The sequence below is a fragment of the Apteryx mantelli genome, chromosome 3, assembly GCF_036417845.1.
Source record: "Apteryx mantelli isolate bAptMan1 chromosome 3, bAptMan1.hap1, whole genome shotgun sequence".
Classification (NCBI taxonomy): Eukaryota; Metazoa; Chordata; class Aves; order Apterygiformes; family Apterygidae; genus Apteryx; species Apteryx mantelli.
In genome coordinates this window covers 102,659,963-102,686,574 of record NC_089980.1, presented here as the reverse complement: position 1 = coordinate 102,686,574, position 26,612 = coordinate 102,659,963, and the positions used below count along the sequence as shown (strand labels likewise).

Here is a 26,612-nt window from a genome sequence, read left to right as displayed (position 1 = left end):
AAGATGTATATACAAGAAAAGCACCACCTTTGGTACTTAACAGAAACATGGAAGAAGTATGCTGCATTTTCAGAAATTTAGAAGTATTTCTCTCAAAGCAGAACACCCCTACTATTAAAATTCACACAGATGCTTGATAGGATAGGTTTTTCTCGTATGCTAAAACAAGCCTTCCTTTTGCCATAGACTTCGTCGTGGACATATCTGAGAAGCACAGGTCTTAGGGGACACACTATTGTGCTACGACCATTCCCTGATCCCATTGCTTGGCAGCACTGATACCTGGATCTACTCGATGGTTCCTTCTATCATTTAGCTGTGATCTCAGAAGGAGGAAAAGATCATCTGATAAAATAACTGGTGAAAAGAAACAGAATGCATGTGGTGTGGTATTTGAAATGGCAATTTTCTTTTGCATCACAGAACAGAAATATGTAGGTATGAAAAAAATAAACTCTATTTTGAAAACACATCCTTTATTGAGTTTTCTATCACCCTTTCAGGGCTACTAAACTGGAAACCAGTACTCGTCCCTTGCCTCCCTGCATGTAATCTATTGCTTAGTTCTTTCTAGCTTTTTCTAGAGTTGACGAGAAGTAGAGATTTCCACGCTGTGGTACAAACAGTTGTGACCAGAACAGGGACGGCTTCTTGGAGGATGAGAGTTACACATGTGAAAATGAGCTAAGAGGACTAGCAATATTGTGCCTTGTCAGATGTTAATGCTTTTACATTGCCTCCAGATCTGCAGTTTTTAATGGAAAAGCCTACAAAACAGCAAATTTTGATCTCTCAGAGTGATTTGGCTATAATTCTGTCTACTGCCATGTAATGTACCAGGTAATACCATATTCCGCAGGGAATCAAAATGAGTTGACTTTAGGCTGTTTTAAAGAATAAAGATGCAATTTTCCCACAGCACAGTAATTCACTAGATGGAAACAAACACTGTTGGACAGCTTAGAAAAACATGTTTTCTATTTATTTAAAAATAAGTTTGTAGTTACTACATTGCAGTGACAGTAATTCTTACACATACATTCTAGTTTGTATAAAAGGATTCAAAGTATTATGCATCAAAACTAACATAGAAAGTGTCCACATAACAGTAAAGAAATTTCCAATCAATATGTACAAAAAGAAAGGGCACTGTTATCCTGGTGAGATACTTCAGGTTATAACATGATAATCCAGATTTCTGGAAAGAAAAAAAAAAAACCTTGATAAAGCTAAAGAATTACAGTTTTGAAAACTGTGTTACTCATTACGTACAACAGATTTGTTTTACATTATTCTGTACAAAATAAGCATAATTTTTAATCTGAAAATGTGTCAGTTTAAAAATTAACCTTTCTAGGTAATTTCCTTAAAGTTGAGCTCCACTTTATATATATTTAAACATTATGACAGTTTAATTCACTCAAGATCGTTATCCAGTTGTCTGCCATGGTTTTGCAGTTTTAGTATGGTCCAAAAATGTAACTTCTATATGGTCTCAATATCAGCAAATCAACATGCAAAGTTGTGAGCACAAAATAGTACATGTACATCATATAGGCATGTGTACACAATAGGTACTTACAGTAAATTTCTTTATACTCCCAATTTGTATGACCTTGTTCTTTGTTCTTTCAGGGTAGAAAATCATGGTATATTACTACCTTCCCTCCCTAAAATGTATTGTTTGCATTATCTGAAGTGAATTTCCTGATGTATTTATCTGCATTAAAAAGGATCCAAAAGGTCTACTTGTCTCACTACCTACCTCCTAAAAGCTAAATTTATTCACTTTTATTTTATTGCAGCATATAAGGTTTCTCTCTAGAGTGCCTTGAGGCTGTTATAGCCTTGGAAAAGAAAAAAAAAGAAAAAAAAAAGAAAAAAAGTCCCCTTTTTCTGCAATTTAAGATGTCTTTTAAATGAGCTTTCCTGGAGTGTTTCCTCCTCTAACACATTGTAAAATTACATGGCAAATGCCCACATTAAAATTAGCACAAATGCAAGAACACCTAGAGGTTAGCTCTAGTTTAAAAGCTACCTGTTATTTCCACCAGACTTAACAGAAAGTGTACAAGCTGTATTCCCAATTCAAAAATAGCAAGTTATGTAAGCTGTCAATACCAGATTTGTTAGAAACATGTTGTCAGTCTTGGCCAATTTTATGAAATTTAATACACTTTCTTCTGCATATAAACAAGCATTTATATACAATAATTTACAGCAGAAAACTAACAGCCCTTTTATCAGTTGAATATCTAGGTCCCCTTGGAAACCAATCTGTTACAAGAACTTCAGGGAAAAAGAGACAAAATATATAGTAATTTTACACTGGTAATTTGTCTTCATTAGGTAGTAAACAGAAAATGAGCTTTTGCTGTTTCCAGGTGAGGTTTTAAAGCCCTCTACCTTCTGTTTCACAGCACTTTTAGAGTTGTATTTAAATTCTTTTTAAGCACTCAACTGAGTTAAAAAACTTTTTTTTTTGTAAAACTACTGTGGACAGAATATACTACCTTAGAGTAAGGTTAGGACTCAGGGCACAATGCAATTACTGTGATATGGCTGAACCTTGATTGACCAGCAATACATTAAAATCACCTCAGCAAGTTTCACATACTTCGAATTAAATTTGAATGCTGATGAAACAGGTTAAAAACCTCCAGCCTCTAATCTAATATTTATGTATGTATGTATGGGGTGAAAGGGTCTCATTCAGTTAAGCCCACTCCTTATGGAACCAGTCAACCATTTAACATGCGCCTAAATTTGAATTACATGCTAAAGCATTTACTTGTAGTCCTTCATCCAGCAAACATGAGCAGGAGATTTAACAATGTTGTGTAAAAATTGTGACAAGCTTGAAGTTACCGAATGGATGGACTATTTTTGTGTTGTATGCATTTTTTTTTTTTTTTTTTTTGGTAAGGCAAAAGCCTCTGGCACTGAATCAAAATTGGTACTTGAAAAATATTTGTACAGCAATACAGTGAATAAGTTGTCTCTACACTACAATTTATTTTTTATAGATACTAATAATATCCTACGTGCTGCATCAGGGTCCTTTATCAATTAACAGTTTTACAAATATTAAGCCATAGTAATATTTAAACTCAACCAACTCAATCTTACAAGTTAACAACAAACTGATCACACATGTACAAACCAGACACTGTACAAATAAACATATGCAAATATATATCACAGCAGTCTAATCACTGGAGGAAGACATTTTTCTGTAAAGTTGTATCACTGGATCATTGCACAGTGACAATGAACTCTAGTTCAATATTGACAATAATGAACAATAAATATAGTGGTAAAATTTAAGTTCAGTTCCTGGATAACACGTTAACAACAGAAACAAAATGATTAGAGTTGTTAAATACGTAGGCACAGGTACAATGATTCTGTTAAACATTTAGAACACAGTGGTATCAGAGAAACAGTTATTTCCTCATCTGTAGTTAGGGTACACGCTGTTGTTAGATACCACTCAGTGGTAAATACCAATTTTAATGGTTCCCAGTATAGAACAGAAATTTCAGAACAGTATCCTCATATCTATGTCAAATATAAATGAATTTAATGAATAAAACTATGTTAATTGCTGCCATGTCTGTAAGATTTGATTGCATATGAATAAGACACCTATGTAATATTTACAATGCATATGTAAAACAAGCACATGAGATTTTGATGTTCCATTTTCTGCATCAGTTGTTAGGTACCAGAGATGGCATTATCTACAACATGCAGGTAACTATAGTTCTTAAATTATTTCAAAACATTAATAGTTTATTGCTTACAGTAGAAAGTTTAAAACATCATAATCAAAAGCTCTTTTTCTGTGTTGATACAGTATGTCACAACTGCAAATAATATCTTTCCCAACCAAAATGCACACAGTCTGATGGTAACAAAAGTCTCATAAATAAAACATTTGCAACCTAGTGAAGCTAAATTATAAAAATATAATTTTTAAATAAATCTGGTATTAACTTCTACTAAAATTTTTAGTGTTGCTTCTATAAAAAATCTGACCCAAATTATGCACAATTCATTTTAAAGGAAAAACAGTAATGTGTCTAATATGAATTAAAAAAATAACAGGCTAAAGTCACCAATATTACTGGGAGAGAAGCAGTACCCTTGTTCCGCAGGTAAGGCCTTCTATTCTTGTAAAATTAAGATGTGTAATTTTCTACCTACTGTTAAGGGAATGCATATTATTTTAGTCTCCAAAATTTACATACAAGGTATTTTCAATATATAAATATATACATAAACATGCCATAAAACATTATTACAAATGGAGTAAATACAGAAGTTGAATTTTAGATATAATCTATTTCATATATTACAATGCAGATAACATCAGGAAATTACACATTTTCAAATGATTGCCTTCATCAGTGAGTTTTCATAAAACTAAAAAGTTTAATTTGCCTTGAAATGTGAAGCTGTACTGTAACTGTACAACCACAGCTTTCCATCTTACTATATGTTTAATGACTCCATTTTAATTGAATAATAAGGAAATGCTTGCTAAAAAAAAATAAAAATAAATAAATACACATACAAATGAAACACAAACCATTCCCTGCTCCCCAAATTCATAACCAAAGCAATTCAATGAGGATCTGGAAAACACTTAACTCAATTTTCGTAACAAAATGTGTAATGAACTATATTAAACTAAGTATGGTGGATACCAATTTGCCATCCACAATAGCATATTTCTACTCCTCTTGGTGCCAAATACTAACATTCTTTGCTCAAACATTTAAGCTTTTTGTTAACAGAAAATAAAGAGTGAAGAATTTGGCCCCAAATAAGTAAACAGAATCTGTGCAAATTTAAGGTCTTAATTCTGTAGGCCCTTCCTTCCAGATGTTGCAGACGTTGTTTGTAAAAGAAGAATCATTATAAAGTAAGGGTGTAAAAACTGGGCTTTCATTTCAGGTTTGTTTTTCCAACTAAGTTAGGGTCACACAAAAATTCTTTCACACTACCCAGAGTTCCAAAATAATATATAATCTGAAAATTTTGGTTACATTTTTGTACCATACCAGATCTCAGAAAATACTACTTACTTCTGTATTTTTTCCCCTTAAAACTGGACAATACGTTTTAAGTGATAGAAAATGGTATTAAAGTTTGTTTGTAAAGGTATAAAATAACTAAATGTACCATAAACAAATAAATAACTGCTTTTCTTTTCCATAGCAGTACATATAGTAATACATTCCCCTAAGTCATATAGTTATCATTTACAATAGACAACTTAATTTTACTAAGGATGCAAGAAATAATAGAATACAAGGCACAATCATTAAATGGAATTTTTTCTTTAGGGTGTATATTGACTAATGTCAGCGTGATATACCATAAAAAGTGCAGAAAAACACAATGTGCAATGAGACCACTGTATAAAACATGATTGCATAAAAAGTGATTTGGCCTTTTTAACCTTAATAATTGAAAATAACCAATCTTCCCCTTAAAATTAAACTATAAAGTATGACATTTTAAAATTTATTTTCAATTCTAGTGCTATCTAAAAAATCCTGAAAAAAGAATTTATACCTGGGTAATATTTTATATGTGTTTATGTATATATTAATATATACACATACACTCTTCTTTGTAGGTCATTTCTAGCCTCTTAAGCATGTCTAAAGTTGTAGAAACAACGATCAATCTGGATCAGAAAGTAAACATCATAATTCCATACCTGTCCTGTAATTTCCTTGAATCCTTTAACCAATTATACATTTTGTCCAAAACATCTCTGTCAAAGGACCCCACCAGTGCATTATTTTCTACCATAAGTACCAAAAAGGATACACTTCAGAACAATGTTAACTTACAATTTAAAACAATACACAGCTTTTATCACTGCAAACTGAATGCTGTACTGACACTCAAAGAAAAAAAGGTTTTCCACTGCACTGATTCTCAGTCTTTGGCACAATAAACAGAGATTTAGTGATTGATACAAGAATCAAGGTCTGAAAAACTAGACATTAGTCAAACTTTTTCCAATGTGGATATATATATATATTTGTGATTACATTTTTGCTATGTTGGCAGAACTTGGATAAACCAACAGCCTGTGCTAGGCTTCTTTTGCAGTTGAATGTTCCATCATTACTGAAATTAAACATTTTCAGATTAGCAAAGTTTGGTATTTTTGCATTTGTATTTAATAGAAATGTAAGTGAATTTACTGCCACTTTTTGCCAAAATCTGCCTTCCTAGGAGACTTGACTTTACAATCAATAAAAGTGTACCTTGCTTGGTCAAAAATAGACTTCTGTTCTCAGTTTGTGGCATTAACAGTTCTATCACCTTTTTTTTAATTGTGTAGAGATATTATGCACTACTCAAGAGCAGAGTAATTCTCAATTCTGTAAGTCAGTCAGAAATTGCTTCAATTATTCTCAACTATGAACAAAATGACTGTTGAAATGCATAACCTATTTGGAGGGCAATAAATAGCAAAAGTTTAAAATATATATTTCTTTCAAAGAATGTTCTTTCAGTTTATTTTTTGCTAAATTTTTCTCCCCAAATCAGAACACATTCTTCTAACCCATAATAGCAGCAGGGAAGCAGAAGTCTGTGTTCTGCTCGTTCCTTAACTGTACCTGCTTCATAGCATTCTGAAGTAAAACACTTGGTAAAAATTACCAACCGATTAAATTAGCCTTTGCTTTTTCAGTCAACTTTCGGACTCTGCCTCTGCTAGATGTTCCAAAAGTTAAAGAGGTGTCTTCAAACAATAGCTGCCTTTGCTCTTCCTCAGAGTCATCTTCATTGTAAAAGGCTGTCCTCCTACCCTGGTTTCTAGTTCTCATGTGAGGTTCCGAATCTTTAAGCTCTTCAGACCCTTCTTCCATAGGCTCATCTATCTTTTTCCTCCTGCTTCTTGTTTGCATTTTAACATTTGCAGGAACTAAAAGGTCCGAGCCTGGCTGATGTGTCTTCATCTTTCTTTTTGGCTTTCTACCCCCACGGCCTTTTTTTTGTAACAAGTCTTCCTTCATATTACTTTCAGAAAGAGAATTGCATGCAGTGGAGGCAGATGCTTCTTCTGGTATATTCCTTGTCGTCTGGATTGTATTCTGCTCTGCAACCTTCTGTTCAACAACTTGAAGCTTTTTTGGTTTTCTGCCTCTTTTCTTGTGTACCACTTCACAGCTACTGTTATTAGTCTCCACCTTAGGTTTCCGCCCAGGACCTCTTTTAACTGGTGGTTTTGAAGGCAGCCCTCCATGTCCATTTACCTGAATGCTTCCTGATGCCAAAGCACTGTTCTTGCAATCTGCTATTAAGAAATGAGAGTAAGTATGATGAAACAGATTTGCATCTACATTCATTTTCATACTACCTTAATAAAACTCTGTCAGTAAAATGTATTATAACAGATTCACAGTGATTGCCGAATTGTCAAAAACCAAGAGACCCAAAGATGAGGTACAAGTAAAACTTCAGCAAGTATTGTGGGATTCAGTATCTTGACATGACATATGTACCCTCTCTATTTGTAATTTCCATTACAAATAAATGCTAGGTTCATGAGGAATCCTGGAAAGTATTTGATCACAAAAGTCTGTATCTTGAAAGTGAGCACTGGGATAATCTCCTACTCGAGGGGACTATTACCCTTAAATTTTCTCCTGCTTCTGTTGAGAACTGAAAAATTACTTCCATTTATCATCTTTCAACTACAAATCAATTCTACTTTTCTTTTTCTTGAGGAGCAACTACAGCTTTTGATATGGACGTTCAGTTTCTCTGAGAGTGCAATAGAATGTAATACTGCATAAAGATGGCTGCATGGGCTACCAATTTCAGGGTAGAATTTCAACACACTGTTTAGATCTAACAATACTGTATCCTAAAATACCCATTTTTTCCTCAACATACAGTATCATAGCAGTTTTGATCTAACAGATCTAGCACAGTACAGCTCAAGAGTTTTATGTCAGCATGCAATGAAGACTAACTTCTATTTGGGTTCAGCTCAAGGGAGCTTCAAAAATGAAAAAAAAAAAAAAAAGAACAGTTCAGGTCTTTTTCTTGACTGATGCAACAGGAATGGACATAAACTCCTACTTGGTATCTGCAGCAGCAAGAAGTTGCTCAAGAAGCATTGCTGTAAGAATTTGGAATGTTTCACATCAGGTCGCCTCCGGATGCATGAAAAAGATGCCTTCATTCCAATGCAGCATCCTTTATAGCCAGTTCATTAAACCAGGGTTATTTCAACAATAAAGGAGAAAAAAGGGAGGAATGTAGGAGAGGAGACAAAAAAAAAAATAGTATGTAATCTGCACAGATTTCTCAGATTACCAGACAAATGGCAGAAAGTATTTGCTTGGAGATTTGTCTAGACTGAATTTTCCTTAGGTGGTTCCCAGCTTTCTAAGTGGGGTACATCACATGACCTCTTATGGAGGCGTTCTAAGACCACAATCCTCGCCTAACACACGACTGGGAACTGACCCATAGCCAGTAGAACACTGCACCCAGTCATCTGACTGAATATCCATCTACAAGCCCTGCTGCCTTCAAATGTGCCCCCATCATGCATCAAAAGCATAGGCCTCCATTCCTGTATGAGCAGATGTGCTGGAGCGAGATGATCACATAAATAAAATTCAAGTATCTGTGATGTGACCAAACACCCAGTCATATAATGGGTACAAATTCAGCCATGTAATACAGGAACTGCCAAGAAGCTTTTGTGGGAAAAGTTGCAAGGAATGGGCAGGCTGTAACTTATCAAGCTGCTTTTTCAGAAGCAAGAAGCAGTAGGAAAGAAGAAATAATCATCAGGGACAGGGGGACTACAGGGAGTAACTGGATTAATCAGGTGGGACCCAACTTGTAGACTACCATTTCTCCATCTTCAGAAAAGACACATGCTTAGTAGGTCTATCACTCAGGTTCATAGCTGCTTCATAAACAAGAAAGCTTTTGCAGCTGGGAGATCTGTCTCCACAGCAGCCTCGAGTTTGAACATAACCAGACGTCAGAAGATTACGTGCAACTAGGTCCATCAACCCATTACAAACACACTAAATAGGCACAGTAAACATTGCACAGTTCCATCTTGCTGTGGAGAAAAAAGAAGGAACCAAATCACAGATGCTCTGATCTTTATACTCTAGGTTGTAGAAAGAGACAATGTTACTAACCCAAATAAACCAGATGAATATTATCAGGTAAAGCCTGCAGAGTTAAAAGCATGACCCTGCAAAAGTCTACCTTGGAATTTTAGAATTCATCAATTGTGTACTTATAATACACTGAAAACACAACACTTGTAATAATCTAAATTAAGTTATATGATATGATATGTTAACATGCCAAAATTGGCACAGTTGTTATACCATGAAAAGGGTTTTAAGAGTTTTAAGAGTCAAAACCATGCTAATTATCTAGTAGGAAACTACCTATCCATTAGACTTTCTTATTCCATTTAATCATAATACATACTAATTTCCTCACCCCCAAATTATCAAGACTAAGGTGCAACTACAGCCACTACATCACTAACTGGGGGACAAAATGTTCCAAAAAATCCTTACCTTGTTGATTAACAGTGGATGATTTCACTTTGCGTTTGATTTGCTTCTCTTTTTCAGGATTTTCTCTTGTGGTGTTATTCCTAGTGTTATGACCATAATCAGATTGAGTAGGGACTGATAAAATATTCTGGTTCTTGGAATGTTTGGTTGGATTCTCTAGTACTAGAAAGATGAAAAAAAAAAACCCTTGAATAATTCATTTTTAAATAGTTTACACCACTTTTAATCTTATCTGGCTCAAAAGGAAGCAAGTTCTACTACAAAAAAACTTGAATCAGTGATCTGGAAGTGAAAAGGTTTCATGGGTATAACAGCATAGCATAAAAATAGCATAATTTTGTTCAGTTTTCCTCTGATGAACCTCAAGGCCCTACAGCTTAAGCACTTAGAACCAGTCTTAATTGAGACAAGTAAGTTAGATGCCCAAAAAACAAGAATTATGTTTAAAAATGTTCACAGTGCTCTTCAGCTTTTTTAAACTTACCTGACTTCCCTGACCCTGCAGCAGTACTAGGCTTTGTAATTAAAGGCTTTATTGTTAAAGGCTTTCCTCCTGAAGAAGTAGATGGTTGCTCTGGAACAGCCACATCCGTTATCCCCCTATTGCTTCTAGTCCGCACAAGAGAAGAAGTTTCAGCTGCTTTTCCGTTCATTTGAGCTGGAATATGTCTCAGTGCTGTTGATCTTGCAGGTGCAGAAGATGAAGAGGAGGCAGAAGTATCTGCCTTCAGCTGAGGTTTTATTAATCTCCTCTTCCTTTCAGGGCTGCAAAATGAATTACAATTTGTAACCTGGGTAACCATTTTTTTATTTTACAGGAATAAATAAAATTAAATTCTAGTGTCTAGGATTGTGGGAGTAAAACGATCATTTCTGTATGAAATATGTTAAAAATATGACATTTACTGTGGAAATTCATGTAGTTGTGAGCCTCTGAAAAGTGAATCTTTAGTGAAGGATCACAGTAAATGCTACAGTTATATGACAAAGCATGATGCCACCACTATCCTAACGATGCTGTTTTATTGTACATGTTTAGCAGTTATTTGAATTTTAAGCACTTACACTAGGATAGCTCTAGTTAAAGTTTAAAAATCTTCCACATCATAGGGACTTGCATGTCAAATCTATCATTCTGCAATATAGGGAATAGTAAAGGCAGTATTAAAAAACACCACACTAAGTTCTAATATTTAGGTATGTCAAACTTGCACAGCATTTCATGAATACTGTAAAGAAATGAATGTACCTGGATGCAACACTACTGGAAACTGAGCTGCTTCTACTTCTTTTCTTCCTTCGTTTCTTTATTGTATTTCTTTTATGAAAACGTAGGGCAGATTTATAATCTGACAAAATAGAACTTATATGTTCCTCAAAGAAAGCAGAAAGGCGCAAACTCATGCTGTAGATCTATAGAAAGAAAAGCCAATAAATGAGCAAGTTCTGTACTCTTCCAAAGCATCATTATACTTATTTAGCATTAAGCAATAGCTAGAAAAATATTAATAAGGAAAAGTTTTAAGGAAATTTACAGCCTATCTCCACAAACTTACATTAATCCATGCGTAGGCTTGCATTATCTATTTTCGTGGCTTAAAAAGTGTATTGTGACTGAAGATCCACAAGCAGGATAAAAGAAAGATTTGAAAAGCCATCCCTCTTACTGTCACTTTCCAAATGCCTTTCCAGAATGCATTCCTTTCTAGCTTCAACAGAACCACAAGCAGAGATCCTTAACAGAATTTACTTTGGCAAACCTATGGTCGAGAAACCTCATTTTCTTCAGCATTAAGTTGCATCCATATACCCTATATTGAACATCAGTCATAGTACTTTTATGGATGAATTGATACTACTGGTGAAGTGGTTGCAAAAGTATCAGAATTATGTAGGCACAAATTTTTCTTATTTTTTTCCCCTCTAATCTCAGATGATTTACAGAGAGACCTGATCAAACTCAGTTTAGATCACAACTAATTAATGAAGCACAGCTGCTATTAATTCTGGACACAAAAACATGGAAACTAACAGTCTAGATACTTTAAGTGGGGACAGCACTGTCTTAGAACATGAAACACACAGACAATATTGCATCAGTTGCCTACCTAATGACATACCGGACAGACTATTTGAGTGCCATACTAAACAGTAAATGTGACAGTTACTGAATGCATTACTGAAGAGGACATCCCAGGAAATTTCATAAGAAATTATATAAAAGCTAGATAAAAATATATGTTTGATGTGCCAGGCAAAAGGAACTCAATGGGTTTACTCTTCAAGAAAAACATCAGTGAGGTGAAGATGCTAAACATATCATCAAATGACAAGAATCAGAGTGCAAACGTAGCCATTAAACAGCTATGTACTTATAATTACACAGATTCTGGAATATTAAAATTCTGACACCTAGAACCTTACATTTCTGCTTCTAAATAAAATGAAAAAGAGCTACAAGTTTACTACCATACCAGTTCATTTGGAATAACATGAAAAAGAATACAGTAATTCTGGCAGAAGAACCGATGAACCCACACTGGAGCTAAGATAATGTCAGGCATGTTCTTATTTTGATTTGAGGAGATCAAGAAGAGAAAGAGAAAAACTACAAAGGAATCCAAATTACCCCCAAAGCCCTGCCCTTTGATGCTGGCCAAAGGACAGGAGACTGATTCTTAGGCAGTCCAAACACTGAGTGGTATTGCCTGTTACTCACTGAAATCAGACCAATCGCTGACCAGTCTTCCTTGCTAAATTCCTCTACTAAGGAATCAGTCCCTGCCTTTTAACAATGAAGTCCTGATGATCTATTTGCCATTTAGAATAGTCAAACATTAAAGGCCAAGTGAATTTTAGTCTAACACCTAAACCACAGTATCAGAAGAAAGGCCTTTTACTGCTACACAGAAGCCTTGACCACAAATAAAGTATATACATTTGCAGCTTTCACTTCCACCAGGTTCTGCAACCTACAAGTCAATTTAAGAGAAAATGTTAGTAACTGTACCACTGGCAAGGCCTTTCAGTATCAGCTCATTAACAGCAGCTTTGTATGCTCATATTCTACATAAACAGTTCTATTTCTCAGAAATCCTAAGCGCTTCTTTACAACCTCGTGAATCAGTGAACAGCACAGAACTTCACTGTCCACTCCTAGTCTATCTTAAATAGACTTAGGTATTTCGGTTTTGTGCAGCTTCAGAAGTGGAGGAGTTTGGTGCTGGATACGAGTTTTGTGTTTTGAAAATCTAGTCTCTATCAGTGAAATGTCACTATTGTACATACAATCACATTTCTACAGATCAATCCTTCAGTGTAGTTCTCCCTCTAGATCCACTTTCATATTTATTTTAAAACTGTACTTGCAGAGCATCAGAACTTTAGACATTTAAACATGTTAGACGTTTCTTTAAAATACAAAGCTACCCTACTTTCTCAAAAACATTCATGTTTGAAGATCAGAAATAATCAAATTTGTTTTTAAAGTAATCAATTATACCATTTCTCTGTTTTTCTGTCTTGTATTTTTCAAATAAGTTTTCTTTCAAGCAGAAATCACAAAAATTAAATCTTACCCTTGACCTTTTACTTGGCGTGTAGGCTTTGGAATTGCTGAAAATAAGTCGCACATCTTTACATAACTCCATTGGTGACTCATAGTTGCCGGCTTCCAACGTTTCTCTAACAGTAGCAAAATCCATTGGTGTGTCAATAATATCTCTATAATCCTGTTACAAAATAGCAAAGCAACCTATTACAATTTTTTTCAAGTTTGAATGTATCTTTTCTGTTAAAATATATTTGGTAAATTTTGGTTTAAACCAAACTATCCTCTTCAAGTAGGTGTGGAAGACCACTAAAGACAATTTGCTTCTTTCCAGTCCTACATAATGTAACTTCTGGTAGACATACTTAAAAGGTGCCAGTTTAAAAGTTAACTGATACAAGATCTAATCAATTTTGTAAACAGATTTACTGAAAATACAGGGCTCAAAGTTTTCTGGTTGCTAAACTACTGACATACCATGATGAAGATAACTGGGATATAAAAATGCAATGAAAAGCTCTCTGGATGGTTTAACAACTCAAACTTAGTACTAAGCCTAATATATAGTAGCTTTAAAAAAGGAAGTTTGAACAGTCTTTTGAACTTGATGCCAGTCTTAGTGCATCTCTGCTGAAACCTGAGTGGTCTCCTAAATGGAGACTTGGCAATTTAGGAAAGCAATACTGAAACAAATGAAAAGTCTGCAGGCTTAATTAGGCCCCCTCTTCAAATCAATGATAGAGCTTTTTTCTAGACTACTGAAGAAAGAGAGGAACATCCATATGACAAAAAGCTCAAACATCCATTTGACAAAAGGTTAACTTAATCCATCAGAACAAATGGCACCTGCATGTGTGAGTCAGTGCCTCTGAATGTGAAAAAGGGTTGTGAACACTAGGAAGCAGAGTGTTTCATCCCTGACGGTAATAAGGTGTTTTCTATCAGCTCATTGTAGCACCTGAAACACAAGGGGCTATTGTAGTTGGCTGAGGTAGTACCTTTAGGTTACTTCAAAAATTATGATATCCAATGGCTAAAGAGGTGGCAAGACAGACCAAACAGTGACTTCCTCCCAAAAGCATTTCCTTTCAATCAGTTGACTTTCCCCTCAGTTAATCACCTTGGAATGATATTTTAAATAAAAACTTAAGATACACTGGAAGGAAAGCATGCTAAAACTTTGCTTTGTTATTGAAAGTAAAACTAGCATAGAAGGCTAAAACAGATCCAAGGCAATAAGACTTTTGTGTTAAAATATTCTGTAGTTACAAATGGCTTCTCATAGCTCTCTGAATTCCACTGAAATCACCCAGGTAGAAAGTGAAATTTGGATAAATCATTGCTATTTCAGTTAATGTTTCACTACAATTCTTCAGTGAGCTGAAACTCATGAGAAAAAAAAAAAACACGTGTATTTTTTCCCCAGCAGCCCAGATGACTGTTATGAAAATTTTATGTTCTACTTCTTAAATGAAAAACACAAAAATGTGCCATGACAACATTTGTCACAAGCAACAACCAAGTATTATATTTGCTTCAGATATGACTGCTTTGCACCCAGAAAGAGAAAGTGCATCTTCATTACACAAGTTGTAATTTACTCAAGAACAAAGACATCCCTAAATATAAACCATTCTGCAATTAAGATATTTAAGAGAACAGACAAGTACAGTTTATTGTGAAATTACTTAAAAAAGAAGACAATAAATAATATTAGCAGGTGACGACCAAGCCAACTGATAACAAAATTGTCGTTAGAGCTGCCTGAAGTTTCAATTTGAAGAGTTGGAAAAATGGTCAGAGTTTGCAAAAGTAAAAATGAGATTATAACTAGTCTTCCTATTCTAAAACACTCACTGGATATTCAAGGAGATCCACTGGTTGTCGAAATGGTTCAGAGTCTTCACACTGAAAAATGAGATTCAACAACTCCTGGCATTGCTTCTTCCATGACTGAATGTCATATGACTGGGCTCTATTACGTAGCCGCCGTTTCGGCTGATGATCCTGAAATGACAATATTGTCTGGTATATATAAACCTAGCTGTTTTGACAAAATGAAAAGAAAAAAGTACACTGCAGGATATAAATTCTAATTAAACTAGTAATATGCAACAGCACAGATAGAAATACTTTTACATTCCATAGCTCATTAGAACAATACTTCAGTCACTAGAAATTCAACACTTTCCAAAAGCTGAAACTATATGATTATAAAACATTTTCAGTTTTACATCCTTTTCTTTACAAATGCATTTCAAACTATTTACAGAGGTATAAATCATTAAACAAACAAGCAAAACCAAAAAATCACATGATCTTACCTTTCTTTTTCTAGTAGAAGTCCCTGGCACATTTGTATCTTTCTCTTCTTCCTTTGAGCAAGATAATGAGTCGCATAAAAAGGTTAAAAAAATATAAACACACATGAGAAGCTGAGCCTTTTAAAACTTCACTTATAATTTGAGTCTTTGCAATTATATCCCTGTGCTTTGGAAAGCATTTCATATGATTGTCAGTTCTGAAAACCTCTCAAAAGTCTAAAGAACCACCTAACTTCTCCAATAAAGCGCTTAAGCTCTCTGCTCTACAGGAGAGGAAGCTGGATTTTTACCTGTTTCCTGGCTGACAAGAAGAAACTGATGATGAAAAGTACTTCCTACTCCCTTACAGTGACTGAACACAGTACTTTTGTATCAAGTGGGACACCGAGATCAGCCCCATTTCTCCAGTCTAGCAATGCCAATGTCTAAGACACAACCACTTACCTCATCAGAGTCAGACAACACTTTCTTCTTCATTGCATTGTATAATGGAATTATATCATAGCAACTCTGGTCTCTGTGTAACAAGAAATACACACGTTAACATTTATTTTTCATCTCCCTCTACAGGATCACCTATATTTTGACTAGGAAAGGGCAAATATTTATGAAATCATTCCCAAATAGAGTGATTACTGCCATAGGAATACTAAAAGCAACACAGTAATAAGAAAAGCTAATCTGTTCAAAAAGCTGTATTATATTATCTGAACTTCCTACAATATAGACCATTTAACAGTGACAATGTTTTAAAATGAAACTATGGATTTTATCAGCACTAGAAAAATCTAATACTATACCACATAAAAGGCTTTTGGGTTCTTGCTTTAAGAATGCTACACCACTACATTAAATCCACTGTAATGTATTATCATCCACAACATAAGAAGTTAGACAAATAAATGTTGCTTTTCGAAGGACTCCGACTGCCATTGTTTACAGACCTGCATAATCTAATTCAACAAAACATACATCTAGTTTTGATTCTTGTATAACATGTCTAACTTCTACAAACTCAGTAACAGTAAACAAAAAGAAAACCCAAAGGTTTTTTACTATGTAGCAATTCAAGCCACCACCAAAAAAAAATAAAAATAAAAAATAAACACTAGGCAACTTTGCACTGGAATACTAATCTGTAATACATGCTAATAAATATGATGGGAAAGGAGGAGAGGGGGAAATAACAACAACAAATCACAGGATTTTCTGCTTTTAAAGGGCTTAAGTAACTTAGAGACTAACCCACTGACTGTCAGAAGCATTTAGGTATTTTAGTCTCGCTAGAACCACAGAATCAGCTTGCAGGGGTTTTTACTAAAGTTAGATCCCTAAAAATCTCTGGAAATCTAGGCTTTATATGCATCACTGGTTCACTTAAATGAGTATATTAATAGGCACAAGCTAAAGTGGTGTTAGGTCATTATTAAATAATATACATCTGTTGCACTAATTCAGCAACATCAATTAAAAACACAGTCTGAAAAACCCTGAGCTGTTTAATTAATTGAAAAAAGCCACACAGGACCAAAGATGTTAAAGAACAAAATTAGGAATACGGAAGCTCTTTAAATATGTACCTATTCCTAAAGATGTGTTTCAATAAAACTTTTAGCATCTGAAGCATTTCTAAGTATTTTCCAGTATTTCCCTTCCAGCTAGTATCAGAAACAAAAAGCATATATGATGTCAAAGATTTATGTAAGGAACAAAAATCTTGTTTTCAAATAAATATGTATGGCTTTAGTTATCATTTAAAATATAATACCTATGTTTTATAAGAAAACACAAAATTAAAAAAAACAGAATCAATATCCCATGTTACACTGAGTAACTCTGTTTTAATATGTTAATTTCAGTACAAAAAAAGTCACATGATTTTTGTTAAAAAAAAAAAAAAAAAAGAGAGACATCTTTTCATTTTTCCAGGTGGGAACAGCAGCATTCACTGTACACAAGAAAATCTACACAGTGGACACACTCCGTAAGCTCTCACAAATTTCAGGTCTGGAGACGTCAGTGGAGCGTGAGAGCTCCGAAACATTCCTCATTGACTTCATTTTTCTTTTAACAAGAACAGAAAAACATTTGAAAGAGAGGAGTCTTTTAATCTCTTTACATGAAAACATTACTTCTAAATTGAGACCTGCTTTCCAAAAGCAGTCCTTCTAGGTTGGGGGAATGGGAGATTTTTAAACAAAAAGGTTTTCTGTAAGAATGCTATAGTTTTTATAAAAACTATAAAAGTGTTGCAATATCTTTCCCTTTTCTCTGTCAACTACAAAGCCTCCTGATTTTTCATTTTGCATGTTAAACACCATTTTCAATCAGGTTATAACAGTTATAAAGACTTTAGAATTCAATTACCATAATAATATTAACATATGCAGTATTAAAAGTTAAAATTAGACTCCTAAAGTACCTACAAACATACATATCATTGCATAAAAATACTCAAACCCATTTCCATCATTTGAAGTAAAAGACATTTGAAGTAAAAAAAATTTCTGTCAATCCACTATAAAACATGTCCTTTTAGTTGGTACATTTCTGCTTCAGATGACTTCTTCATACTTTTTATACTCATTGAAAAAAACTTCTTTAGAAGCTTACGGCAGAATTCCATTTTAAAACTGTAAAATCCACCTTATTTTTCATTATTAAATGCTTTGCTTTTTAAACTTTAAAAAATTATAGCCCGCATTTTATCAACTTCAGTACAAATTTTATCATATTTTGCAAATTCACATGCTCTTCTTTTGTCAACACAAACTTTATTCATTTCTGTCCCAACAGCAGACAACAGACTTATTCTAGTTGTAGAACTACCTTGTTTTAAAATTCAGATTACAAAAAGCTAAATATCTTGGTAAGAAACAGGAAAACTATCAGAGCTACTAAGCAACTCACTTTATGAAATGTAGCAGAAGATCCGTGACAAACTTGGCAGATTTGACAATAGGACTTCCTGGTTCATTAAATGTGCGAGTATTATGTTCTATATATCGGACTTCCCACATTAATGAAGAAAGTCGCCTGTGTATGAAAAGAGAGAAGAGAGGGGAAAAAAACAGTATCAAACAGACTACATTTTTAACAATGCGTATGAAACTGGAGAAAAAGTCTTACATGATTCCTCTAATGCACTGTCCCATTCATCATCTTTCTACATTAAATCAGAAAACATACTCTTATCTAAGTGGCCCTACATGACCAGCAGCAGGCAGCTTCCTCAGGCTTCCTGCTCTCATGTATGTCCTGTGATAAATATGTAAATGGCTTTAAAAATATACAGCTTATGCTCCTTGGAAAAATTCAGCTGGCAGTCTTTAGCTTTTATTATCCCTTTATTATATTCATAACTCAGCATAAATCACCTCTTAAGTCACAACTAAGGATTGAAATATAGTACTAAAAAATGTACTAAAATTATACATTTTTCTCTAAAAGCTGGACACTGATCAGAATTCTCCATCACCCTTTACATAGCTCTGATTTAATGACCTAACTACAGAATAGCAACAACAGTTATGAAAAAAGTGGCACATACAAATAAAAAATAGGTGAAAAAATTAAACTAGAATCTAAAAAGATGCAATAAAAAAAATGACATTATTTCCTAGAAAATCTCAAACAGCACAGAAGCTACAAAGTCTTCCACTTTTATACTAGCAAAACGCAACAAAAGAAAGGAAATGCACAATTTGTTTTTAAAGTGTAGAGTGAAGCGGGGAACCATTTAACATGTTTAATATACCATAAGCACTTAGATGCAATTTAATTGTGCTCATGGGTCCAACATTCAGTTCTACAATATGCCAGAAATGATGGGGAAAGGATGATATTTGTTGTTTGTTTGCTTGCTTCGTTTTGTTTTTATTTACATAGAGGTATGCTAAGTCTCCTGTTTCATAAGGAAGAATATGATCTAAGACAAGCCTCATGAAAAGCTACCAAAGACATCACATGTGGTATGAACAGTCCCTCCTGCAGAACGTAAAGAAAAAGTTTTTACTGGAAAGCAGAATACATGGCAGAATACAATACTCCTATTACTTACCAGGCTTTGGCAATACTACAAACTAGTAAAAACTGGTTTACTAAAGAAGGTATGCTAATTATCAAAAATAACTGCTTACACTTTCGACCAAAGAAATAAAAGAGTGATTAAAAATTCCTTGCCACCTCTGATTACAAAGCAGTACATTATGAAAGCTAAACCTGGATTATCTCATATCACAGAACTAACATGGAACAATACATGGGCACTATGGCCTTAGAATGTATAAAAGCCAAGGCTTTTTGAAATTGAAGAAGTAATTTTGTTTTAGGATGCTATCTTCACTTATTAGTATACAAATCAACTTTCAAATTTGCCCAAAGCAACATGCTATCCATATGTACTCAATGCAAATATTAGAGGGAGAATAGTTTTCAGTTAGAATTTTTCCAAGAATCAAAAGAAAACAATATTTTAAAGGAACATGCTTCAACCTGGATAATATTTACTACCAAAAAAAACAAAAAACCCCTCCCCAAAACAGTGATTGGAAACATAGTTTTGGAAAAGGTCAAAACTTTGTACCACGTTATTCTAAAACACATTTTGCGGAAGAGATTTTCAGTCCCTTACGTTTTATAAAACAGAAACCTAGATCAAGGGTAGGTGAGACAAATGGAAAGAGCACACCTGTACCCATCTCCTAGTCAGGTATTACAAGAGAAACACCTATCGAAAATATGGTTGACAGCATTTCACAGTAGTAACTGAGACTTGGATCTAACCTGTAAAATCTGCTTTCCAGTCTTTGTTTAATGGTACTGAGATCTGTGGGATATGCCACAACAGTGCAATACATTGGGTAAGCCTGAAGATCCACAGGCGCCACAAATGCAGAAGCAATATCTAGATAGAAAAGAAAAATCAGTTATGTATACAAAACCAGTCCTTTAGCAGTTTTAAGATTTTTTTTCCCCCTGCAACGTGGTATTTCTTCATGTTTGAAACATGCAGCAATTACCCAACAAAAATCAGTGACAATTCTACATAGTCTAAACTATTTGTAGTATTTTACATATAAAAGTGCTTGCTGAGGTGTACGCTGTAAGTATAACTACTGTAGCAACCAGCCAGTCTGCTGCGCATGAAGCACCATGCTCCTCAGAGACATGCTAGGTGCATGGAAAAAATATGCACATTTTAAAGTAGATTCAAATGAATAAATTATATAGATTAAGATATGCAATTCAATACTGTTACTTACAAGATGGACTTATTTCACTTGATTTTATATTGCTACTCTCACAATTTCAAACAAAGCAATTCATTAAATTCTTATCATAAAGTTACAGCCCTACTTCAATCTCATTAAGATGTGAGGAGAAAAAAAAAAAAAAATACACAAAATAAAATAGAAACTACCTCCTGCCCCCAGCAAAAAACAAAGCAGCCTTCCCAAGGCAATCCACTATAATGCCAAAAGACTGTAGAGCAATTTAAGTCTGTACATCTACAAAATTATTTTTTCTCCTCTTATGATTAGAAGCACCACATGTGCTTAGACACATCATTCTAACATCTTATACCCCAACAGAAAATACAATAATACAAAAACAATTAAAAACCTTCAAAGTCTCTCTCAAGTCTTTAAAAACAGAAGATATGTTGTTGCTAAACAGACTGCTCTTCTGTTAAAAACTGTTTACTTACGCATGTTCTAGCGACTAGCACTTTGTGCAGATGTGCACCACATATATTATAGTTAAATCCCAAACTAAACAGTACACCATATGACATAATGCAAAATATAAAACCATTACTGCTAGATGGCATACACATTGAAAACAATTAAAATCTCATTTCCTTACATGTTTTTGTATAATTCTGTAATGTGGATTAATGTATTGTATAGATATTCCCTTTCTTTCAGAAGCAAAAGCAAGCTGCTTATGCAGCCTGTCACCAAAGAAATCATAATGTGAGTTATTTAGGTATTAGAAATATTTGAAGATTGGGAGTTTCGGTTTTTTTTTCTTTGAATCTTAAGTGTCTTACCTTTCTTCAAGTACTTCAGATTCAGTTAAAAAAAAAAAGTAATCTGTGACAATTCATGTATCTAATGACCACTGTTACCCAAAAACCTAAGACTGCTGTTGAACTGTACACTTATCAAAGAACATACAACAGCACTGTGATTCTGCCTATATTTCACTAATAGATCTCCTTCTGACACAGCCCTCTTTGATCATGTAAATGTTTGAGTTGTGTTAAATGTTTTAACAATTATTTTTTCAAAAGTTGGCTATAAAGAGTAATTGCTCCTCAACGAATTAGCAAGTGGCTTTTCATAAGTTAATCAATTACTTTATCCTCAATATTTTGTTTTTAATGAGCCTCTCTTCTCTTTTTCAGATATAAGTAAGGGGATTGGGGGAAGGAAAAAGGGGAATTAAAAAGGCTAATAAAGGAGAAATCTACACATAGGTATTCATTCTGTAGGTAAGTACATAACATTCTTCTTTCTGCTTGTAATATAGCTAATGTTTTGTTCACCACAAGGCTGATAATTTTAACCCTAACGAATTTTAACCCTAACCAAGTGATTCTGGTAGCCAAACTCAAAAATCAAGCACCTGTTTTTAGCATATAAAAACCAAACCCCTTGCATACATCAAATTATCTATCAAAAAACAGTTACCTTTGAAAACAGGAGAAAATTTCAGTTTTAAATGTACTTGCACTATAAAAAATTAAAAAAAAAAATACACACTGCAAAAATTTTGTTTCAGTTAATCAAGAGACAAAGGTATGTTTTTCACAGCATAAACAGTTACTCATTTTGGTGAATTCAAAAGTATACATCAGCACAGTCTGCAAAATTTAATGCAAGAATGTTTCTAATATTAGTCAGTATTTACCTAGAGTCATGAGCTGGTTTATCCCTGCAATAATTCTGTCGCACTCTTCATCTCGGGTCCTGGAACCCCACTCCCCATCCAGAGGTTTGTAGAGCAGCGTTCTACGTTCATCATCTGTTAAAGGAACGCTTGTTCCCAATTCTTCTGGAAATACAGCTAGAATGTAACATGAAAACTAAATAAAGCATCTTGTATCTTGTGTAATACATATACCTATTCAACTAAGAAAAATTAATACAAAGATATATAACATCATTCTACTAAACAACAGAAATCCATAGCTCTTGATATGCTCAAAAATATTTTGGGTGCATCCAATACACTTTGTGTATTGTTGTATGTTAAATTTTAATCCTCATAATGCAGTTTGGTGCACAAGTTCTTCATTTACAAGATTCATAGCCTTCCAAATATCTACTTAGAATTTATTTTGAGACACTTGAACTGCCATTCAGACAACTCAGACACTTTTTCATAATTCTTTTTTAAAGTCCCCCAAATTCTTGGTAACGTAACTCAGCCTAGGATTTGTGGTGGATGATTTTCAGACAGAGCTTAAGATAAAAGCTTTAATGTAGACAAAAAGCAGTCTCCACTATGTAATGATTCCACCCTGTTACAGATTTGTGATGTCAAATGCTAAAAGCAAAGCTCCTGAGCAAGCAAACTGAACTGCGATCACCATAGCATTCTTGAGGACCTACCATCTTTGGTAATTCAAAACATAACAGTCAGATTTTCAGTGTATGACGCGAAGTGCTCCTCTTTAATCAAAATCATTTTGAAAGGAAGGTGTAATAAAAGTTAGTATTTGTTGATAAGCAACACGTTCAGGTTCCCATTTGGTTAGCTGGCTATTTTAGTTACTTGCTTCAGACACATTAACTTCTATGTTACTGTGCTTTCCTTATGGTCAAGAGGTACCCATTAAAAGAAGGGCTGAAATGAAATAAGTTGAAATGAAACATGCCTACAGCTTACAAAAATAAAGAATTTCAAAGTTTTCTAGGAAACGTGGAAAAATGCTGATTCTACTCTATTTTTTACTAGATTTTTAAAGTAGTCTTCAAGAAAAAAAATCCCTCAGTGCTTAAAGAAGAAATACTACATTCCTACATTCTGTCAGTCGTCTGTGAACAGTGCCCATGACATGCCGTCCACTCTGCAGCATGTCTATCCACCAGAGGTTCTGGACCAGACAGGGAGCAAATCCTACTATTATCAAGCAATCCCATAGATGTATGTTGCATCTTCAATGTGCTGAATGTCTGCAGGCATGCTGACAGGTCTCAGAGCATTCAGCTTCCTCAAAGCTTACTCGGGGCACAGGTTTATCTTCAAGCTTCTCTAACCGTACAAAAAGACCATCTATTATAACCTTTGTAGCATTTTTGGCTTATTTCCAACACACAGTCACGCTTATAAAAAGTAAGTGTATGCCTGTTTTTTCCAAGGAAAGATGGCAGTTCATTTACTTTCATTCATATTTAAGTATGATCTTCAAGTACAAATGATTTGTGGATTCCTCCTCCTCCCCCGCCAAGAGAAATACAATTATTTTGGTGGCATCATATAACATTTTTTTCCTTCTTTATATACACTCTTAAGGCAAATTAAATTACTATGTACCATACCATTACTTGGTATCAGCTCCATGTCCCAAGGACTCATCTTCTCGGTATCCCCATTGTCCCAGCTTAAAAATAACCACATTAAAATTACCTACTAATAATGTTTAAACAATGTAATTAGTTAATGATTGTAACATAACATGTTTACATATTACAAGGTTTTATAATAAACTAGTACAGTGAGATGCATGACTGAATTTAATGAAAGCACGTTACTTCAATCAGTATTTCAAATGAAGTATCTAATTAAAATAAAAGATTGAAGATAAGTTTGCTAACCAGACATTGTAGCACTGAAACAAGCTATCAGGATAATCAGGCTGAAGAGGTTCCTGGCTTTCAATTGTTCCAAACCACCAAGCATCATCTATTACTGACCTGAAACGATCACCTAGGTAAGAACACAAAATGATTTCATCAATACAAGGCACCTTACTCCTCTCAGCAAAAGCAGTTTTTAGACACCTTTGGATTGACCTTGAAAACAGAAATCCCTTGGAACACTCGCATCAACAGGCATATATGACTCATAACCAGATCTTTTTAAATAACACTAGTAAATTCTTTCTGGGGGCTGTTTTTAAACCACAACAGAACAGTTAATTATTAACATAAAAATGATTAATGATTTGCAAATCTATCCACATAACCTTTATATATGAATTTACTTCTTAAATGCATATAAAGTAAGACATTTCAATGCTGCAACTCCTTTAAAACTAAAACCTACTTGTATTGAACACTACATGCTACCTTTAAATAATGCATTCTGTGACATTTCTGTGACAGTATGGGGAATACTTCTGCATGCTACTGAGCTCCTCCTCTTGGGTTTGAGAAGTGTTTTTATCTACTTGTATAAACAACTCCCTAATTTAACTCAAAGGTCCATTTCCTTTACTACACAGGTGATATGACTAATAAAAGAATTGGATTTATTTAAGCTTTTTTAAAAGGCTAGCAATCATTTACTATAATCTGAAACAGTTTCATAAAAGCATTCATACAGCTGAGAAAAAAAGATGAGCAGCACATTAGAAAGAAAAAAAAATTACCTGCCAAAATAACAGTCATCCATTCTAACATCTTCCATTACACAGGCCACAGAATTTAGAAACAATCTTTTAGTTAAGTATTCAATTCATTCAATCCAAGAACAAATGTAATTTAAATCTGAGATTTCAAGAACTGCACTTTTTTTTTTTTAATGGAATTTGAAGAATATACGCACACTTTCTCAACTGCTGCGATGTTTGTTCTATTTCTATACATCCACATGAAGGGAAAAAAACATTCTGCCCAAATGCCTGCTGCAGATGCCCGAAGCATTAGTAATTATACAGACTCTCAGAAATGTTCCTCTTTCTTTTCTGTACAATTTTTTTTTTAATTTAATGGATTGCAAGTAATTCTAGGAGGAATACAAAGCTTTCATTAATAGTCCAAATTGTGCTGAATGTAATAGAACCAAGTATTTCATATGTGAAATATCTGAAATGGAAGATCGAAAATGTAAATAAGGGTTTGCTTTACTTATTTTAAAGGAAGAAACCATTTTTAAGAGCTCTTAAGGAAAGTCTTCTATCACAGCATTCCCTAGTGATCAGTTTTACAAAGATGGGTGTAGGTACAATTATGAGCACCTTCATGGGGCTGAACATTAATCAGTTCAAAACTGCTTAAAGGAGAGTATCCTGGCAGCTGCTTCAGATGTCTCATGAGCCACTGAGTTCCTATGGATAGAATGCTTAAGCAGAAGGAAATGTGGCTGAAAATGCTCACAGAACATTCTCTTGAACCACTTGTTCCAGTGTCCTCTGTATCACCTCACCTGTGGGACACAGGAGAGCACATCTATGTGGACCAGCAATTCTCATTAAAATGGTATTTAGCATCTTTTTCCAAAACTGAGTATCACAAGATGATGTTAGCTTGACGAAAATATAAAATATAGGTTGAACTTAAAGCAGCTGCTATATAAGAAACAGGCATGCATACCCGTCTAAGACAAAAGCTGCAGGAATCCTAGTGGAATAGGTTTTAGCCCAAGTATTAGTATTTTTGTTAAACTACACACAATAAGACAACAAATATATTTAATAAGTAGAATCTCAGTAAAAATAAGATACCATCACTCCTCAAACTTTAGAAGTGTGCTCTTTCTAAAAGCATTCATACATGCAAATCATAGGGCTCTTTAATATTAAAAAAAATATAAATATCATAGTTAAGCAAACATTCTTTCTTAAAAATACAAATACAAAAACATACCACAAAAAAAACCATCACCAAGGATTGTTATCAATAAGCTATAATGGAAGTCAAGCCACATATGACAAGGTTGGACAAGGTTAAAAGATCAATGCTTTAATAACCTAAGAAAAGTGTAGTCAGCAGTATTTAATTACCAGTGACTGTGCAAATAGTAGCTATAAAAATACTGATTTGTAGGCTAAGCGGCAGAAATCAGAGCAGAATAAAAAAAGATGGCAACAGTAGCCCTGAGAAGACAAACTAGTGACTGGATGATTTGAAAAGATGATCAGATTGTTGATGAAGAGCTATGATAACAGTTCAGAAGACCTGGGCA

General features: G+C 34.2%; 1 protein-coding gene across 9 annotated transcripts in view; it reads right to left on the bottom strand.

Annotated features, from left to right (window-relative positions):
• Positions 1-960: 960 nt before the first annotated feature.
• PHIP (pleckstrin homology domain interacting protein) overlaps positions 961-26,612 on the bottom strand; it is a 121,408-nt gene continuing 95,756 nt past the window's right edge. For 2 of the 9 annotated variants that reach the window (XM_067294081.1, XM_067294087.1), the window contains 16 exons: positions 24,302-24,413; positions 24,026-24,087; positions 22,392-22,547; positions 20,259-20,379; positions 18,384-18,509; positions 15,918-15,990; positions 15,474-15,524; positions 15,007-15,156; positions 13,178-13,330; positions 10,849-11,012; positions 10,084-10,364; positions 9,600-9,761; positions 8,122-8,238; positions 6,698-7,327; positions 6,075-6,153; positions 961-1,198 (listed from right to left, as the gene is read on the bottom strand). In XM_067294081.1, the coding sequence (XP_067150182.1) occupies positions 6,119-6,153; positions 6,698-7,327; positions 8,122-8,238; positions 9,600-9,761; positions 10,084-10,364; positions 10,849-11,012; positions 13,178-13,330; positions 15,007-15,156; positions 15,474-15,524; positions 15,918-15,990; positions 18,384-18,509; positions 20,259-20,379; positions 22,392-22,547; positions 24,026-24,087; positions 24,302-24,413 (2,393 nt within the window). In that variant the 3' untranslated portion in view covers positions 961-1,198; positions 6,075-6,118. Of the gene's footprint in view, positions 1,199-6,074; positions 6,154-6,650; positions 7,331-8,121; positions 8,239-9,599; positions 9,762-10,083; positions 10,365-10,664; positions 10,735-10,848; positions 11,013-13,177; positions 13,331-15,006; positions 15,157-15,473; positions 15,525-15,917; positions 15,991-18,383; positions 18,510-20,258; positions 20,380-22,391; positions 22,548-24,025; positions 24,088-24,301; positions 24,414-26,612 lie in introns of those variants that run through there. The other 7 variants (XM_067294082.1, XM_067294085.1, XM_067294086.1 and 4 more) reach the window with 7 other exon arrangements.